The 19,373-nt window shown below is 36.8% G+C and overlaps 1 protein-coding gene across 5 annotated transcripts in view; it reads left to right on the forward strand.

Moving 5' to 3' along the window:
- The window catches only part of CNKSR2 (connector enhancer of kinase suppressor of Ras 2), a 205,900-nt gene that overhangs the window by 129,536 nt on the left and 56,991 nt on the right, over window positions 1–19,373 (forward strand). For all 5 annotated transcript variants that reach the window (XM_058800636.1, XM_058800632.1, XM_058800633.1 and 2 more), the window contains 2 exons: window positions 456–670; window positions 18,545–18,593. In XM_058800636.1, the coding sequence (XP_058656619.1) occupies window positions 456–670; window positions 18,545–18,593 (264 nt within the window). The remainder of the gene's footprint in view (window positions 1–455; window positions 671–18,544; window positions 18,594–19,373) is intronic.

Raw genomic sequence — 19,373 nt, forward strand, 5'->3', positions numbered from 1 at the left:
CATGCTGAAGAGTATTCAGGGAAAGTATGTATGATATGGTGAATGATCCCCAGTGAACATTCAGAGCAAATTAGTTTAAAATGTGTGGTGCCACTGACTTTTGTATTAATTATGACTCCTGGTTAAAAAAGTAGCAAAACCCACAAAATTATCATAGGTCCATCATTGCTCATTTTTTTTAAACTCCAAGACAAAATTTATTGATGTGCATCTTCTCTTATATTTTGTCCCCTTTATTTAAAACATACCAGAATAAGAGTCATGAATTTTCCCTACCAGAAGTTTTCTTTCTTATTATATCTGAACCAAAGAAGCATATGGGTTTTGTAAATTAATAGTCCCAAAGAGTTAAAATTGGCAGTAGATCTTAGCAAGAATATTGCATGTTCTGGAAGCAGGATTTACATGCGTGTAAAAGTTCACAATGATGTTTTGCATTACTTTCCTTTCAACAGAAAATTCATTGCTTCGCTATATGAGCAATGAGAAAATAGGTCAAGAAGATTACATGTTTCAAAGGAATAGCAAAAAGGATACTGGGAAAAAGTCCAAAAAGAAGGGAGACAAGAGTAGTAGTCCAAGTCATTACTCACTGTTGCCTAGTTTACAAATGGAGTCATTGAGGCAAGAAGTCATGGGCACACCTGGACCAGAAACTGCTATGTACCATGTAAGTAAAAATAATATTAACAAAAGTCATTGCTCTGTGCTTGTGGTAAGAGACAGTCTTGATTTAATAGTGTTCTTCAAACCTTCTCTGGACTGCTGCTGTTGCACTGATTTATATTCTTCAGACAATAACTAAGTCTCCAAGAAATATTTCAGAATTCTTGATTTTGCTGTTAAGATGAAGGATGGACAGCATTATTTTATTTCCTGTATTTGAAAATGGCACTTTTGAAATGCAGTGTGGTATCTCTGCCTTGACTGACTTGCTGCTGATGGAAAAGGAAGCAGCAGCAGTTTCCTGACTGGCTAGATACCTTCTTCCCAGCATCTCCATCACTGCAGTATGTTAAGTGTTGTCAGACAGCCCCTTTACTACAGGTACTTGGAAGGCCTGATAATGGCAGGAAAACTTGTGGGAGGTGTTTGTTTTCCTTTGAGGTAAGAGGAGCTCTAATGCATGTAACTGTTTTTAACATACAGCCCTCAGGAATGCAGGTATAAATGTGAAGGTAGCAGTTCTGCTGGATAGGATGCAAAAGTAAAATTGCAGTAACTTGCTTGTTTTTAAGTGTGTCCGAAAAATGGAGTTAGAAGATCACAGCATATTTAAAATAAGACATTCACCCCATAGCACTTTCCATGTATCAAGAGAATACTCATCTCTCAGTGACATTTGTTTCTCAGTATATGTTAAATTCCTGACACTATGCAGTAACAAAATCTTTTATTTTAGAGTGCCATCTGGTTTTTTTGCTTTGGTTCCCTCTGTAACATAGTAAGTCTAGTTTCCAAATTCTACAAAATTAACAATGCATACAGGAACTGGTGGATTCTCAAAGCTCTGGTTTGGAAGTTAATGAGCAACAGCAAGCATAGAATTGACAACAAGCATTTTTCATTTACTTTGGATATCCATCCACAAAACACTTGAAATGTTACCACCCCAAATTCCACCAGTATCAGCTAATCCTTCTTGTGCATCATTGCCATCTCTCTCTGTAATGCCGTTAAATCTTCAGCATCTATTTGAAAGTTTAGTTGGAGCTTATTACTTTATAAAAATAAATAAAGGTTATCCATTCTTTAGAATAAAAATCAGTGTTGATCTGCTAACTGGTTATGAAGCAAAATGCTTGAAGTAAACTGAAAAAGGAATCTTGGACTATTGATTTGGTTGTGGAGCAAAATGCTTGAAGTAAACAGAAAAAGGAATCTTGGACTATTGATTTGTCCAAGAAATGGGAAATAGAAAGGAGCCCTTCACAAAGCATTTACAGTGCTCTGCAGCTGAATCTTGCTGATGCTGCCTCTGGAAGCTGGCTGCTATCATGCAGTTCCAGAGTTTCTGCTTAGTGGTAATGACACCCAAGTATTCTGGTGCTTATTTCTTTTGCTACACAGCAAAGGCTTTTTAATAAATTGGGCAAAACTTTTCTTCCAATCTTAAATAAACAGTGCAGTGAGCACACAAAGAATGGGGGAGTACAGATAACACACAAGGAACTCCTATCTGTTTGCAGTAAAATTTTATTAAGCTATAGATAACAAATCAGACAATGAAAACATACTTTATACTCAAATTGCATCTTAAAGATCACTAAAAGAGTGGCTGTCCTATTAAAATTTTCTTTTTGCAATCAGCATCTACCTAGTTTTTCCCAAAGATTTCAGATTATTTGTAAATTGAAGCCTCCAGATACACGAGTTGAGTGTAAAAGAACTACCCTGATAGCAGTGAAAGAGCTGGAGGTTTTTTTTGTTTGGTTTGGTCTGGGTTTTTTCAGAAGTCAATGTTTTCATCATGCTAGAATATCAGGGGAAGAGAGAATATTGTGACTCTGTGCTGTGTATACCACAAGCCAGTAGATTTTTCTAAAGTAAAGAGCAGCCTTTACCATGTGGTTTTAGTTAAATTTGAACCTGTAGTGCCTCAATTGTTTGCATAAGGTCCCAGTGCTAAAGAACACTCCACCAGGCTTGTTAAGTAGCTCAAATCCCTCATTGCTCTTGTTTTTAAGAGTATTCATCTGTTACCCTGTGTTTACCTGGCTTGTAAGTCCAACCATAATTTTAAATGTACCATTATCCATTATCCTCTGGTTTTAAACATCTTTAGTTACCAAATTTATCCCTCAATATAGGATTTTACAGGTTATAATCAAATAATTTTGTAGACTCCTCTTGCTTGAAAGAGTTATAATGATCTTCTTAGGTTTTTCTTCAAAAATTGTGTTTTCACATCCTTTCCTCATTCTCAAGATTCTTTCAAATCTTCATATCTAATCCTAAACTATCTTAAGCATCCTTCCTAAAGTATGTATGCCAGCACAGCACATAAATTTCCAGAAGCTGCTTGGAAAGGTTACATAACCATTCCTGTTCACTACTTCTCTATTTAAATGCTCAAAGGACTGATTACTGATTTTATCCATAGCCTTGGAATGAGAGTGTGTTTGTTACTTGGTTTTAGTTTTATTTTTTCTGTAATGGTATTATTTCAAATCAGTTATAGGCAAGATGGATATTCCCAATCTAAAAGCTTTTATTTTGCATTCTTTGTTCTTAAATAGAGTAAATTGTATATGGTTGGTCATGTTGAAACATGTAACTTCTTGGATATGCTTGATGAATAATTCTTGTCTCTGAAGCAACCCTAAGTATGAAATATGTGAGGGTAAGGACTCTGGACCCTCAAACTGGACCCCCATGACTCTCAAGTCCATAACAAAGGAGTATTGAAGCTCCAGGAATCTGGAGTCTGGTGTGGAGTCTCCTTGATCTGAAATTATATTTTTAATGTGTGTACTCTGTGAAATAGAAAGCATGCACATTTAATTTCTTCTTCTTTTTCTTCTATTTTTCCTTTTACTGAATTCCCTGGAGTAAAAGCCATGCTGCTCACTCAGCAGTAAGGTGTCATTCTCTGGTCTTTGATTCTGTGTTACCTTTAGTCAGTGATGTTTTCATTCTTTTTTGACTCCATTGCTACAAATGTTAAATAATTTTGGACTAAAATGCATCCCACTGGCCTTTTTCCTTTTGGATTTTGCAGCCATTGACGTGAGCAGGTTGGTTACCTTTTTACTGTGAAGCTTTTCTGCAGAAAGCAGCTTTTACAATAATGCTGACTTCAGCTCCTTCTGCTGCTTTTATGTATAGCTCTATAGAAAAGAAAAATCTTTGATCAAAAAAATACACTGCTGAATTAAATTACCACAGCAGAAATGGTATTTTTTTTTTGTGCTGTAAACAAAGTGGATGGTGTTAAAAAAATTACCATGGTAATGTAGAAGTGCCTGGTTTTTATTTGCTAAAAGCTATTCTGTAAAATGCCAGCAGATTCAAATTGTTATATTCTAAAATGATCACAAGATTGTGTCAGTCTAGCATTTTTCTGACTGTCAGGATACTAAACTTGCATTAAATCACCAGTTTCAAAAGTTTTTATTGTATTACTGACCTGCCTTTGCAATCAAAACTGTCTGGTCAAGGGTACATTTCAGTTGCAGCCTTGAAAAGTGAACAGGGTTTGCTTGTATCCACTGAACGTAACCAATGTGATAGCCAATACCACAGCAAAATGAAAACTAATTTGTGTTGTGTCTGTGAACTAAACATCTCTTGTATCCTCTTCTGGTGTTTCTGAATCCTCATATATAAATTTTCTGCACTTCTTTGGTTGTTTTTCCCATCCTAGAAATTGTTTTCGGTGTTTTGTTGATTTCTAGACAAGTTATTGTTCTTGCATTCTATTTTTCTTCCTCAGTATTGTAAAAGAAACCAACACAGTGTGTTAATGTTTTTATTAAGCTGAGGCAAACTGTTCGAGCTGTTGCTAATCTGACGTGCAGGCAGGTGTTCAATGTGATCTATTTCTGTAGGCAGAGAACAGCACATTTTGTCTTGAACTTTTGGGGCACAAGAGATGAAAACTCTGACATATTGTTGTAGTTTCTCAAGTTCATTATGTTTTCTGTAAAGGAATTTTCTTGGTGTGTTGTGCTTTGTTTTTGTTGAAGGAAAATAATGTGGTTATTTAGGAGGGAGATAGTCATAGGTCAGAAGAAGTTCAGTGTCAGGTTAATAATAATTTGCTGCTAACTGGATCAATGCAACTTCCCCTTAGCCTAGAAGCAGCATTGCCATGTGAAGAAAAGCTTACAGGCTATTGTTTGTGGTAGTAAGTGAGATTGCTTTTTCTTTCATAACTCCCTGCAGTATACAATACGCTGTAACCTCCACAGATAAACTTATATTATTGACCTTGTTTCTTCTCCCTTCCTGCATCCCATTATCTCTGCATTTTCCAGTGTATGCTCAGTTGTTCATGTGTTCTTACCAATACATAGTGACTCACTAGTTGTAGGACAAGTGGCAGAAAAATAACAGCTTCTCACTATGCTGTGATAACCAGACTATTTAAATTTGTTTAATTAATAGTGGAGTTTTCTTAGTTATTTTATTTGCATTTGAAAATAAGGTTAGTTTAGTATGAAATGTGTCACTTGAAGTTCATGTAACCAAAACAGATCATTCAGTAGTGGGTTGAGCAGATAAATCAAGGTTTTGTACTATTGGGATTTTGCTAAATTTACATGTGTTGATATGTACACATGCACTTTAATATTCCAGTTCTATTTTTAATAAGGGAGAAATGAAATAAAAGCTATCAGCTGGAGTTGTGCTGCAAATTGCATTAAGTTGGTCCAACTTTGGTAAATTTCTTTTTTTTCCTCTTTAGCAATGTATAACCATTCATGTGGTTGAAATGCAGCCTGATAACTCTTCATCACATAATTCACAGCAATACTTGCTGCAGTGAGCACCCCTGGAGAGCCAGGCTCTCTCCTTCCTACTCTGCCAGGGAGGCAGCAAGGACCAGGGCTGTGAGCAGGGCTCAGTTTGAGCTGCTCCTCCCTCCACAACTCCCCAGGTGGCTGTGCCAGGGCAGCTCCTTGGGTTTTCTCAGCAGAGCAGGTGGGGCAGCATGAGCCGGGGTCAGCTGGCTGCAACAGTGATCTTGTTGAGAATACTTCAAGTGAAGAAGATTTGTTTATGGACCTATTGCAAAAGTCAGTTTTTAGCTAATAATATAAATTGGAAAGGAGACAGTAACTTTTAGCCAAAATGACTTCTACTTAAATCATGCATATTTCCAGGTTTTTCTTGCCTCCTACAAACCCCTCCAGAAAAAATACAGGGAAATGCTTTCTAAAAGTTGAATGCAAAATGTCTATGTTTAGATGTTGTCAATACAGAGAAGAAGTCACTAAAAAACTCATGATTTTGAAAACTTCAGATCTAACTGAAGTGGTTGATTTTCCTTTACTTCTCCTTTTCCTTTCTGCAGAAAGGCTGAAAGGAAGTAAAAAGTGAAAATACTTTAAACTACATAATTTTTTATGAAAATTCTTGAATCAAAAATGCATGTATTTATAAAACTTTTAATCATAGTACCCAATAACTAGCATCTTAAAAAGTGCATAACATGTGCATATAGTTTCCTAATAAACTTATGTGCTAGCTACCCATCAACCTATTGCAAAAATTTTTCTTTATAAAAATGGCGACTAAAACACATTAAATAGTGTAGAATGATTTACAAAAAAAATAGCCCTAACAAAACTTCCCCACTGAAAAACTAGCAGTTTCCTACAATTTTGGATATCACAGTATTTAAAGAATTTCTGTTCAGTTAATTTTTTTGTTATGGGTATTTGTAAATAAACAAAAAATTTGTAGAGAACAGATTAAAAATGAGTTGAACAGATTTTAAGTAGGTGTCTGAAATTTTGAATGTCATTGTACCATTACAACAGATGGCGTTGGTTTTTTCGTAACTTAAAAGTGTCCGGAGTCCAACTATGGCATTATTTAAATAACAAGCCTCCTTTTTTCTTTTTCTCCTCCCTGTTTTCACAGTAGTCTATAGTTAGGCATGTAATTGTTATAGAATAAAAATCTAGCAGTTGGTATGAAAGTTCAGTTTAACCTGAGTGCATAGTAAAAAATATTTTCTAATAGAGTCTCCATAAATTTTGTTAATATTTGAATTAGTGTTAGTTCTTTGCTGTGGTCTTTCATCTCCATTTAAATATATGTATTAAAATAATACTGAAACTTGCAGATAGATTACAGACTTATGTGCTTTAATTATCTGCAAAGGAAATCTTAAACTCTCTTTTGAAAATGTAAGAATTATGTAATGTAAAGAAATTATAGTTGTGTTCCAGTTAAAAACCATTGGCATTTTATATTCCCAGCTAAGAAAGTGCACTGGATTTCAAGTAACTGTCCAGAAATTAAATAAACATAATGAACAGTTTTAGAAATAGTCATGAAAAATTTCAGTGTCTAATTACCACAGTGAGAAATTATTTTAAAAATCATTTCTTTACTGCTTTGTTGAAAGTTATCCCTTTGCAGTTGAAATATAATTGTGCACACTGTACTGTGCTTCTACTCTAAAGGCAGAAAAATGCAAGCCTTTACTAAAAGTAGTCCATATGCTGTTAAAATGTCACAAGTGAACAAACTATAATTTCTCCTGATGCCTGGACTGTTCAAAGACAGCTGTCTCAGACTGGGCTGGGAGGAGGCTCCTGGGTGCCTCAGGGCAAAGTCCAAGACTGAGCTGCTGTGGTGCCTGGGTTTCTCCTCAAGTGCTTCATGTTCATGGAGCTCCAGCAGAGCTTGGCTGGTAAGAGCTCAGCACCTGGATGTCCTCTCTGGAGATAACTGGAGCATTTAAGACATTTACATCTTTCTTCTCTAGGTTATACTGGTCACATCTCAGCTAAGTTTTTGTCGCCTTAGGGGGTTGTTTGTCTTGTTCTAAGACTTCAGCTCCTTGCTCCCTTTTTCATCAGTGTAATGAGGAAATAAGCTGTGATGGTAGCTAGGTCCACATGTATGGAAATGGAAGGAACTCGCTGCATTGCAGTAGAAACTAAGCAGAAGAGGCTTATGAAGTTATAGAATAATCTGATTTGGAGTTGTTTTAAAAGCCTCAAAGTCTATTCAGAGGCAAAAGTGCTAGTCAAATGTTTCATATAATGCAGTGCAGAGAAGCAAATGCAGTTGTGCTGTGAAGACATCATGAGCTTCTATCCATTTCTCATCAGCCTAATCTATGGTTCAGGTATAGACAGCCCTTTGCTCTGAGAGACATATAGAAAGAACAATGCTGAAAAAATTAAAGGAAAAGTAGCATAAGAAAAAGAAACATAATAGGAAATTTTTACCTGTTGCCTTTATGAGTCTGAAACACCATAATGTCCCACAGCCTCATTGGCCATGGGCAGCTTTGAGTGCCTACACATGTGGGGTTTCTTTCAGTTGGATACTTGTGGGTTTGTATATTTGGTTCAGACAGGAGAGCAGCATGTCTCACTCATATTCTAAAATTTGGAATAGTGGTTCCAGGACTTGGCCATCTTCTACATCCAAAAAGAAACCATCTAAACAGTACTGTATGTATCCTTTCATTTGAATGCAGCACTTCACAAATGTAGCAGACACAAGATAAGCGATAAAAATAGTGTTCATGTTGTTAAAATCTGTGTAGAAACTTCATCTAGGTCATAAGTGACCTGTATAGCATAATAAATAAACAATGCAGTGAAACAGTTAGTTAATAAGCAAAATATGCCTTTCTTGTGACAGTTGAAAAATGACTGCCATAGGCATAAAATTGTTGTGGTCAAAGGTAATTTTTGCTATTCCATCAGTTTAGTAAAAGTTTGGTTCAAAATAAATCTACATTTCTGAGAGAAAAAGCAAGAGAGAAACAGCATATAAATTCCTTGCTAATGGAAGTTGGCTTTATATTATTTTTAGTCTAGTGCAATCAACAGAGAGGAATAGAGAGGCCTGTGGGTCTAGTCCTCTACTATTACAGTTAATCTCTTTCACTTAATCCTATTCAGATCTGTACTAAATTCCACATTCAAATAAGGTATGAATTGCTGTTACTAATGATGGGACCAGTAAAAGGTGATTAACTGGGTGAATGGGTAGCCAGTTGTCATAATTCCAAGTAAAATGTTGGACAGAGGGAGGAAAGACGCCAGCAAGAGCAAGGCATCTAATGAATTTACTACAGAAAAACAAAACCCAGATGCCTCAGAAACCAGCATAAAGTGCATAGGATAATAGGATAATTCAGTCTGGGAGCAACCTCAAGAGGTTCTGTGCTTGGTCTTTGGCTCAAAGCAGGGCAAGCTCTGAGGTCAGACGAGGCTTCTCAGGGTTTTGCTCAGCTGGATGCTAAACACCTCCTGAGATGGAGTCTGAATGGACTCTTGGCCAACCTGCAGCACTGCTTGTGTGCCCCACAGCAGGAAAGTTGGAGATGAACAGCAAAACAGGTGTTTTGGCACTAGCTGAGAGGATAGCAACTTGCTCAGATTTAAGGGATAGTTTCTGTTGTTTCATTGCTCCTTAGCTAAAATCATCTCAGGGATGTGCCTTGGTATTCTCACATCTGTTTTCCCAGCTCTAGACTCTCAGTCCCTTGAACTCAAGACTGAAGAGAGCAGATGTGCATATGCAGCTTTTATATTTGAGTTCTGTTTGAGCATATATTTTGTGAAACACTAATACTTAGTCTCCTTGGGAGGGAGTGCTAAGTTCTTTTAATTATATGGAATAATATCTGCATTGTTCTTGAGGTATATTATTCCTGTCACAGATTAGAGAATATTTTCACATCTGCATTGTTTCTCTTTGAAAGAAATAGGTAATACCATTAATTTGCTCTTATTGGGGAAGTGGTTGCCAAATGAAATTTGAAGGTATTGAATATGGGAGATTTTACATCTAATTCTATATACTCTCTGATCATTTCTAAAATCCAGAGTTACTTATTGCAACAAAGCAAAATCCTCTAGAGATGAGGTAAGATTTGTTTATGGGCCATCATGAAGCACAGTGGGAGTCTTCTGTGGGAAATTTTTGTTTAAACTTTCTCTATTACCTTCTTTTGCATTGTGACCATGAGGGGAAAAAATGGCCTGTCATAATTTCTTTCCATGGCAAAGCTGGGAAAATCTTTAAAAATTAGAGAGTTACTGTAAAGGTCATCAGCTCTGCCAGTCTAGATTTATTCCTTACTGCATAGAATATAATGGTCTGAAAATGTAATTTTATATGATCTAGAGATGTAGATCCATACATTAATAAATCTCTCATCTCAGAACATTTCCTAATTTCCTTTCACGTCCCCATTCTGTATTTTTTCTGTTATGTATTTCATAGAATCATTCCTGATTTTATCCTGCTTCTATTACCTGATAGAGGACCATTGCTTTTGTAGGTATTAGCATTGTTTGAACATGAGTAAGCTACATTACCTGTAGCTGGTACAATCACAGTAGCACAGTTTTATTTCTTATTAATGTAGAATAAGTGATTTAGTCCCTCAGTTATTCCCCTTTGATAAAGAAGAGATGAAGTGCAGTACATTGTTCAGAGAAGTTTATGTCAGGTATTGCACAGAGGGGACTCAGCATGAGTTACCACTCCAGTATGCTGGGGATTGTCACATCCAGGAAAACTTTGATCCAGGGCCTGCCTTCTCTAGTGGCTCTTCTCTGTTTTCCTTTCTGCACAAGGGAAAGGGAGATACCAGGGCTCTGAAAGCATTTAACCAAGGACACTGGCTGGCATGTGTCAAGAAATTTGGCATTCTAAAAAACTTGTACTGAGTGGTGGAAATGTTGTTTGAATTAATGGAGCACATGTGCCTGTTTCAAAGTGCCATTTTATGTCAAAGCATCAAAATGCTTTGACAAAGAGCTCCATTGTTTCTGAACAAGGGATTTTTTTCCAAGTAGTGGTTTTGACTCCACAGGAGTCTCTGCCCCATTCCTCTGCCCCACTTACACAGTGATGGCCCCTCGAGCCTGCTGCTAACACACAATATGGGAGATTGCATGGTTCCACCTGGGAGGAAAATGGCTCTTAGCAGCACTGCAGCTCCTGAACTGAAGCTGTTTTGTTGGGTGTTTCTGTTCTACTGGAGAGAAGTGCTTGTTGCTTAGTGCCTGATCCCTGAGTCAGCCAATCCATCTCTGCTACTGTGCTGTGCAGGAAAAAGCAGCCTGGTATTTTTCATAAAGCAATAACTGCTTTTTGTCCACTTCTCAAGTATATCCCTTTGCTTTCAGATAAACCCAAGTAGATAGCATTTCCAACACTACAGAATTCTGGCTTTAGAGTGATGTGTAAAATTTCTTGTAAGCTGGTTTGTACCCATAAAATCACTATGGCCAGCTCAGAATTAAAAAGACCTAGTGTTATCTTTCCCCACCTTCTGCAAAGTTCTGCTTCATCTTATGCTTAAAGGAAACCTTACTGAATTCCAGCAAGTAATGAGACCTTTATCCTGCAATGAACTGTTCTTTTTCTGCCTTAATTCATAATGGCAATGGAAGTATTTGGTATGAATTTTAACAGAATATGTAATTCCTGATGTACAGAAATTCTTTCCTTCTTTTCCCCCTGAAAACTTCCCCTCTTTTGAAAGCCAGAGGGAGTTTTCTGTTTCTTTCCCCAAAGGATATTATGTCCAAGTGCTTAAAGAGAATAACTTGCAATAGTGTATCTTCCTTAAAGCAGAAATCTGTTTTCGCAGACCACCTACATCCTCTGCACTTTTTCTGTCACACAGAGTATGAAAGAGATCATGCTGAGGGGCACAATCAGAAGTGTTGCTCCCTCCTCCTGCAGAAGGAGGTGTTTGTGCTTGTCACCATAAGCAAGCACCAAGGTGTTGTAAGTGGGCATGAGACTTTTATTCTAGGCTAATGATTTTTCCTCTGCAAGGACCAGGGGCTTGGTGGAAGATGTTGTTATTGCCCCAGGGGTGACTTTGTTTTACAGCAGTTTTTTTCTTCTGAAAAGATCCATGTTGTGCCACAGACCACCTCTTGAATCCAATAGTACATCAAGAATAAGTTTCTGAAATCTGTTTGGATCATCTTGCTGTTTTAATGTTTAGATAAGCATACAAGGAAAACCTGCCTTCCCTGTGAATAACATAGAAATTTTCTAAGCAAACCAAGATTTTTTGTGGAGGAAATTGCAAAGTTTGGTATCTGCTGGAGGGGCGTAGCAGCAGGGCACAAGTATCCATGGGGTCTTTGGGGTGACTTGTCTCAGACACACTGTGAAAAGGACTAAAGGCAATGGACAAAAATTGAAATCCAGGAAATTCCATATAAACATAAGAAAAATATACTTTTACTGTGAAGATGGTTTAACTGGAGCAGGTTGCCCATGGAGTTTGTGGAGTCTCCATCTTGGAGACACTGAAAACACAACTGGCCACAGCCCTGAACAGCCTTCTCTGCTGGAGTCTGCTTTGAGCAACAAGGCTGGATAAAATGATCTCCAGGGCTGATTTCCTGCCTCAGTTGTTTTGTGGTTTTTCTGACTGGTCCATTCTCTTCAGTAAGAGGTTAAATTGGGAACTGATGGGGAGTAGAAATCCAAATAAAGGGTTAAATACTGTTCTGTGACAGGTGATAGTTTAGTTTCTATTTTCCTTCTTAAATGGATACACTTGAAACACAGAGTGATGGGGCAACTGATGCATCTTGGACTTATGCCATTAAAGGATACATACAGTTTTTGAATCCTCCCTTTCCCTCCTAGATTTCTTACTGTCAATAAAAAGTAGTGTGGGAGGTACCAAAATTGCATGTTTCAAAGTAGATGTAGAGCAGAAGAATGACCACAGAATAAATTATCCTAATGAGCAGCACTGGTCTAGTTTAACTGTTTATTCTCATTTGCTTCCAGCAGCTGTGACACTGCTGCAGTCCTTGTTATGTCAGTCAGAAAGACTGGGGGAACATGAGAACTCTCATTTAAAGTTAATGTTGTCCAGGAGTTTTGCTGCTTTGGTATTTCAATATTTCAAAGAGTCCTGTGGCTTAATGGCTAAGAAGGCGAGTCTTTCCCTAGTGGTGGAAAGCAGCACCACTGTATATTATTTTTTCCAAATAGCCTAAAGATTTAAAAAATCATTTTATTTTTGCATTCATTATGCTAACAACTTCTGACAAAATACTTGCACTACCTTCTGTAACTGCTGAGTTGTATCCAGCTACTGTAGTATTTGCCACAGATCCCCCCCCCCCCAAATGATAAGGAAACATTTAGAAGTGGGAGAATGAATAAGAAAAGCTGTGCTTGCTATCACATTTCAGACAATCATAGTTCTGCCCTCAGCTAGCCTATTTGTCTTGGATAAGCTGACATAGGGGCAGTTGTATGAAAAGAATAGACATCTTAGATGTTATCAACCCTTGTAGATTATGTGATAAGGAGACCATCCTGCACAGCTCATATAGCCATTGCTCACCTCAGAGGAATATATAAAATTTGGCAGCTTCAAAATATCAGCCTGTGTTTTTTATGCAGTAAAAAGCTCTTGAGGCACACACATGCTGTTTCTTTCTTTTTGTGGACATTAACAAAATGCAAGAAGGAATATCTGCTGCTGATTGGCAGGGGGTTTCAAACTTTCTAATCTGACAGAGGTCTTACCTCATCATATCTTTATTTTCCACAAATATCCATAAAAATAATTAGTACTGTGTGCTATAGGCTCTTAATGGAGACTAAACAAGGTGGTAAACAGAAAAGATTTTGGCAAAATCCTGTGTTGTGAGTACCCTTAAGCATGTTAATACTGATATAAAGTGTGGTGTTGTATCTAAATAGGTTTGCATTTTCCCCCTTTTCAGTCTTCTTTTAACTCTGAAATTTTGGATCACAACACACCAAATGCAGAGAAATGTGTATGTGGTATATCAAAACAGTGAAAATAGAACATTGCCCGTGTTCTCAAAGCATTGAGAACGATCTTTCAAAGTGAGAGATCAATGATATGATTTGCAGAACCAGCTTTCATTTTTTTCCCAGATCCTGGCTTTTCCATCTGTAGCAGAAAGTTCCAGTAATCAGATGTGTTGCAAGCTATCCTGCTGAAACTAGAGAAAGCTGTCTTACAGTGACAGAGGGGAAGTGCCTGCCTGTAAACAGTTCCTTGGTGTCTAAACTTGCAGCTTGAGAAAAATTGGATTTGACCCGAGCTCTAAATAAAGCTATAGATATGTGCCATTTTCCCTTTCACTCAGACTGAGCCCACATTTGGGTAGAAGGACTGGATATTATTTTTTTCCATAACCTGTTTCTCTCTTCCAGCTTTTTTTAAACGAGTGAGTGAAAAATCTCAGAAGAATAGTGGAGAAACAAAAAAGCCCTTGAATGAGAATTTTAGGTGCTGTCCAATATAGTACTAGTTGCTGTGGTCAGTCTGTTCCTTCAGAGAATCTTCAGTTGTGCTCTTTTTTTGGTAGACCTACACATTCTGTAACCATGAAGAAGTTTTTATAACTATTAGAATATATTTATGTTTTGGGCATGGATGTAATGTTCTGTAATTTAGGTCTTAGAGAAGTCTAAGGAACAGCTTAACCTCAAATCTTCAGACATCTTCCTCAGACTCTTAAGTTTGTCAAAATAACTAATCTTCTCAAATTTATTATTTTGATAATCAATCTGCATTCTACTTTTATTTGAGCTATCAACTGGAATATAAGTTTTCTAACTTTCATCATAACAGTTACATCAGTCTCCTCTTCTGATAGCAGTTTCATTCCAATTTAATATTAGTACTGAAAGACCATTTTATTAAGTTTCCTATTTGGCATGAAGCAAATAAATTCATTTAAACTTAAATAATTTCACACTTTCATTTAAATTCATTTTTCCAAATAGAGAGCTATGAAATTACTAGAAAATAAGTTACATTTTCAGGCTTCTGAACATTAATGACTAACTTTCCATCTGGTTTCCCTTCTGAACATTAATGACTAACTTTCCATCTTTTTTCTCTTCTGAGCAAATGCAGAGCAGTCACAGGACTAACCGATAATAAATACTTTCTCCCAGAAGAGAAACCTGAATAACTGTGAGACTGAGACAGAAACATGAAAGTCTCATTTCTTGAAAATGTGTTACACGTACCAAGATGCTGATATGTTACTGTGTGCATGCAGAGTATTGATTAGAGCACCTGTGTGGGATTATTTTCTTGCTAAAAAACAACTGCAATTACAGGCCAGTGGTGATCTCTTTGGTTGGTATGAGCCTCCACCTGCAAGTTTTTTCCAGTGTAGCTGCATTGCTGTGTTATAATCCTAAAAGGCTTTGCCCTGGGGCTGGTTGCTCCTTACAGGTGTGCAGTCTGCTGGCCTTTCGGAACTCTGTCAATCATTTTGAAGACTGTTAGAGTAAATACGACCCACACAGCAAGTCTGGTAATGAACAGTTGCAGGAAGAGTGGGACTGTTGTGGCTCCTCCCTGCACAATTAAATCTCCATTGGCTCTGGTTCAAGCTAAGACCTCAGAAAAATAGGGCTAGAGGCATGCTAGAACATTGGTAAGAAAAACCAAACAGACAAAAAACAACCAAAAATCCTCACCCAAAAACCAAAACACCAAACCAGAAACAGAAAAAACCCTTTAATAAATGGTCTTTTATTCCTCTTAAAATACATGTCCCTTGAGGCTGCTAATAGGAAAGGCAGGCTTATATATACATTAAATGTTTCTTTGATATTCTCCTTAGAGATGCTATTGTCCAGGGGCTTTATTAAATAGAACAAGCTCAAAGATCACATATTACAGGAGAGAAAATCATTGTGTCTAAAAAAGTCAGTGAGTCTCAGTGTATTCAAAGGGGTTTTGATGAATGTTAAACATCAAGTGATACCTTGGTTTTGGGTAATGTAAAGTTTTTCTAGTTGTGTTTTGGATGATTTGAAAGCTTATAATTCAAAATATTATTAAAGAGTTTCACATTTTCTTCAGGAGTGCCAATTTCCATTTCTCTTAAGGTACTCATCCATTTAATCTTTTCAGTGTCCGTCTTGTTTCCATTTTACTCATTATTTTGAGTTAATAATGAATTTCTTTAATATGGAATGCTGCTTTCTATTTCATTTCATGCTTGCTCTCAGAATTAGTAGAAGAGATGGATTCTTGGAAACTGGGACAAGATGTTTATGAAAGCAGTTACTCAAAGCCCAAGGTGTATCAGAATCAAAATGCAGTGAGCATACATTGAATCTGGCTTTGTGGGCAAGTGATTAAACAGTGTCTTACAGCAAGTTTGCATTAGTACAGCTGAATTTCTTGGTGTAAATCCATGGTTTTAGGGTTCATGGCATTTAGAAGTCATAGTTACATTATTTCTGTATTTACCACATCACAGAATTAAGCTGTAAAAGAGGAAACATCATAGTGGCCAGCATTAGAACAGGTTGCTTAAAGAAGCTGTGGAAAGTATGTCTTTGGAGATAGTTAATCAAGGCTGGAGATGGATCCAGTGTTGGCTTCAAAGCAAGCCTTGCTCTGGTCAGGAGGAAGGATATGACCTCCTGACACCACTGAGAAAACAGCACTTACAACTGGTAAGGCTGTAGATTGCATTCAGTGAGTTCCTTAAAAAGCAATAAAAGAAGCATTTTTAGATTTCATGCTCACTTTTTTGTTTTTGTTGTTGTTGTTCTCTAATTACATATGTCATATTACATATACATTTTCTGAGTTAAGAAAAAAGATGGTGCTGTTTTTTGCAAAGGGTCAACTAACTTGAAGTCTGAAGTCCATGTAAAATAATACAAAGTGCTAGTTAAAATCACTGCAGTGGAAATTATTCCTAGGAACTTCTCTCAGTTGTTGAATTTGCCTTTAATTATTATTTCATTCAATGAACTAATTTAGAATAATAGCTGAATTTAATAAAACCTTTCTATTTTGCAATATAACATAATGTATGGAAAAATGGTTAGACATGTAAATTACATGCTTTTTTCCTGTTAAAAACTGATACCCCTTCATTACCCTTTCTTCCCAAAAACTGACTCAGAAGTTAAGAGGTGTGAACTGAGGTTTGCAGGATCAATTTACAGACAAAACATCTAAAGAGAAGGCTTTTCATATGTTCTCACCTGCTCTCAGAATTACTTGTGAGAAAATGGAGCAGAGATTTTCCTTTTCTGTTTTGACACTGTGAAAATAATAGTGCAGAAAAGTCAAACAACAGAATGACATTGTCTGAGTTGTGAACTGAGAAGTGCTAAATTTTGGATTTGTATGTTTGTGTATTTTTTCATCCACTTTGAATTAAGTAAGATTTCCAGAGGGAGTTACTCATTTCTGCTCAGCCACTCTGTTATTCCTGGGTCATTAAGATCTCTTCTAGTCCTTCGCAGGTTGAAATATTTTGTGTGATGTAAGTGGGATGGGTGTTGCTGTCTTGGTTTGTTGAGAGCTGGTGCTGATTTAATTGGTAACCAGTAGCAGAAGAAAAAGGACAAGAGCCAGGAAATGAGAACAAGTGGGATCCTCTTTTTACTTCCCAGTGGAGGCCTACTTTGATCCACAGAGGTAGCAGTATAGGGGAGTAGGTTTTGTCAGATATGGTCTCTGAGGGATCAGCACATGTAGCAAGTCAGTTAAATTTTTTAATTACACTTAATTATTGTCTTGCTAGTAATTATTCCCCATGGGCATGTTAGTTTTTGCTGCATGAAAATCTCTCAGCTGTGAGGCAAGAGATCCCTTTGAAGCTGAGTCTGCTGTCTGTGAGCTCAGGGGTGTGGGAAGCAGGGAGGAGAGACATTATTAGAATAAAGTCATTAAGGTTGGGAAAGAACTCCAAGATCGCTAACGCCAAGACCAAACAATATCACATCAATTAAGCCATAGCACTGAGTGCCAGGTGCAAAACCAAAGCTGCTCTTTGAATTGAACTTAGTCTTGTAAACTAGGGAGAGCGTTTCTGTTACCACTAGGAACAGGATTTGGACTTGCAGAACTGTCAGTGCTTTTGCTTAGATTTATTTTTACCAAGTGGCACAGAAGTATTGATTTCTGTATTGATTCCTGGCAAGCTGAAATAGAAAGTTTTAATAAGCAGACACGCTAATGGTAACCTTTTCTTAGTTTTAACACTGATAACATTTGTCTGCCTTTCTAGAAAACTGAAGTTCAAAACAAGTCAAATCACATCTTTAAATTTTTGCTGATGCATTACAGATTTATTATTTTTTTAGTTCACTGGGGACTGTGTTTATCTGAGTCATAGTTTTTAAACAGAAATGGTTATAAAATGTGTTAATACCTATTGATCTTACTAATAAGCTAAGATCTTAAATAAAGGAGCAATTTCCATCCTGTCTCATTGTCAGGGGAGTTTGTGGGAGTGGATCAGCTGAAGGGAAATACTTCCACTTTAAAACCTGGTGAAAAAATAAAGTTCAGACTTTTTATTTGGGATACTTTTTCCCAGTTGTGATTAAGCAGAATTTACTGATGTCTTTCAGAATACTAGGCCTGGTTCTGAGAAAATTGTCTGATGATCTAATGACCGTTGTATGAATACTTCCACACCTGCATTCGGCAATGTGCTATTTTGTATATTTACATATAGATGTCAAGAATACTTTATTTAGTGTATACATTAGAAATACATGGGCTGTGTAGCTTCATTACTGTACTAAACAAAGAGAGATATTCCTTCTTTATTAACAGAACAAGAGGAGAGGGACCATTTTGGGCAGAAACTACAGTTGGTTTGGCAACTTAACTGGTGATCTGTTTTGAGATGTTTGACAGTGTGCTTTTGCTTTACAACCTTATGAACAGGTGAACTAAAATCATCTTTGTTCTTAGGCTAGAAGTCTCTTGGTTGATGTTACCTGATATGATTTAACATAACATTTCTTTTATTATAAGTATGTGGTTGAATATAAACACTGTAATTTCACTTCTTCCATTTTGATTTTCTTGTAGACATTTCAGCAGTCTTCTCTACAGCAGAAAAGTAAAAAGAAGAACAAAGGTAAAAAATAAATTTGTTTTCATACATGGGTATGAAGGGATTTGCCAAGATGGATTTTATGGTATTGCAGTATCTGAGGAACTCTAACTTGTTAGCTCCAATAAAATGTTCAATTCAGTTGATCACGTTGAGAATGTATTAGTCCATTTCTGATGTCTCAGTTACCTAATGTTCCTCTACCTTCATGTATCTGCTTTTATCTTTTTTTTTTTTTTTTTGAATACTTAGACTCTAGCCTCTTTGGGGCCAGGGTTGGTTTTTCCAGCTGTGTTCAGGTAATGCCTCACTGCAGCACTTGCTCATTACCTACGCTCTCAGGTAATTTATATCATAGTAAATTTTCCTCCTTTGATTTTGAAGTACAAAGGCCTTAGGAACTGTTTAGTTTCAAAAAGAGCTGCAAAGAGAGGTTTGTGAACACCTGTGAAGTACTTAAATAGTTGTATTTGGTAACCAAGTGGGAAGTACATAAATTTATATGCTGTGCACTTTATTGTAATGTGAAATTAGTTGAAAATTACGAACAAGCATTTTTCTTATTTTTAAATATCTTGCCTTTCTTTTCCCTATAGTGTCTTCTGTCTTCTCTTTCTGTGTGGCTTTTTTTTCTTTTTGTCTTATCCATAGGATATGAGCTCTGAGATGCTGAACATGGTTTGGTTTGGTTTGGCCTTTAAATTACGGTGGTGTGCATAAGCTTTGTGGTCAGAATGCTTGTAATAATTTTTCATGGCAATTCGAGGTTGAAATTTTTAATTAATTCTCTTAAACATATATATA

This window comes from Ammospiza caudacuta, chromosome 2, assembly GCF_027887145.1.
Source record: "Ammospiza caudacuta isolate bAmmCau1 chromosome 2, bAmmCau1.pri, whole genome shotgun sequence".
Taxonomy (NCBI): domain Eukaryota; kingdom Metazoa; phylum Chordata; class Aves; order Passeriformes; family Passerellidae; genus Ammospiza; species Ammospiza caudacuta.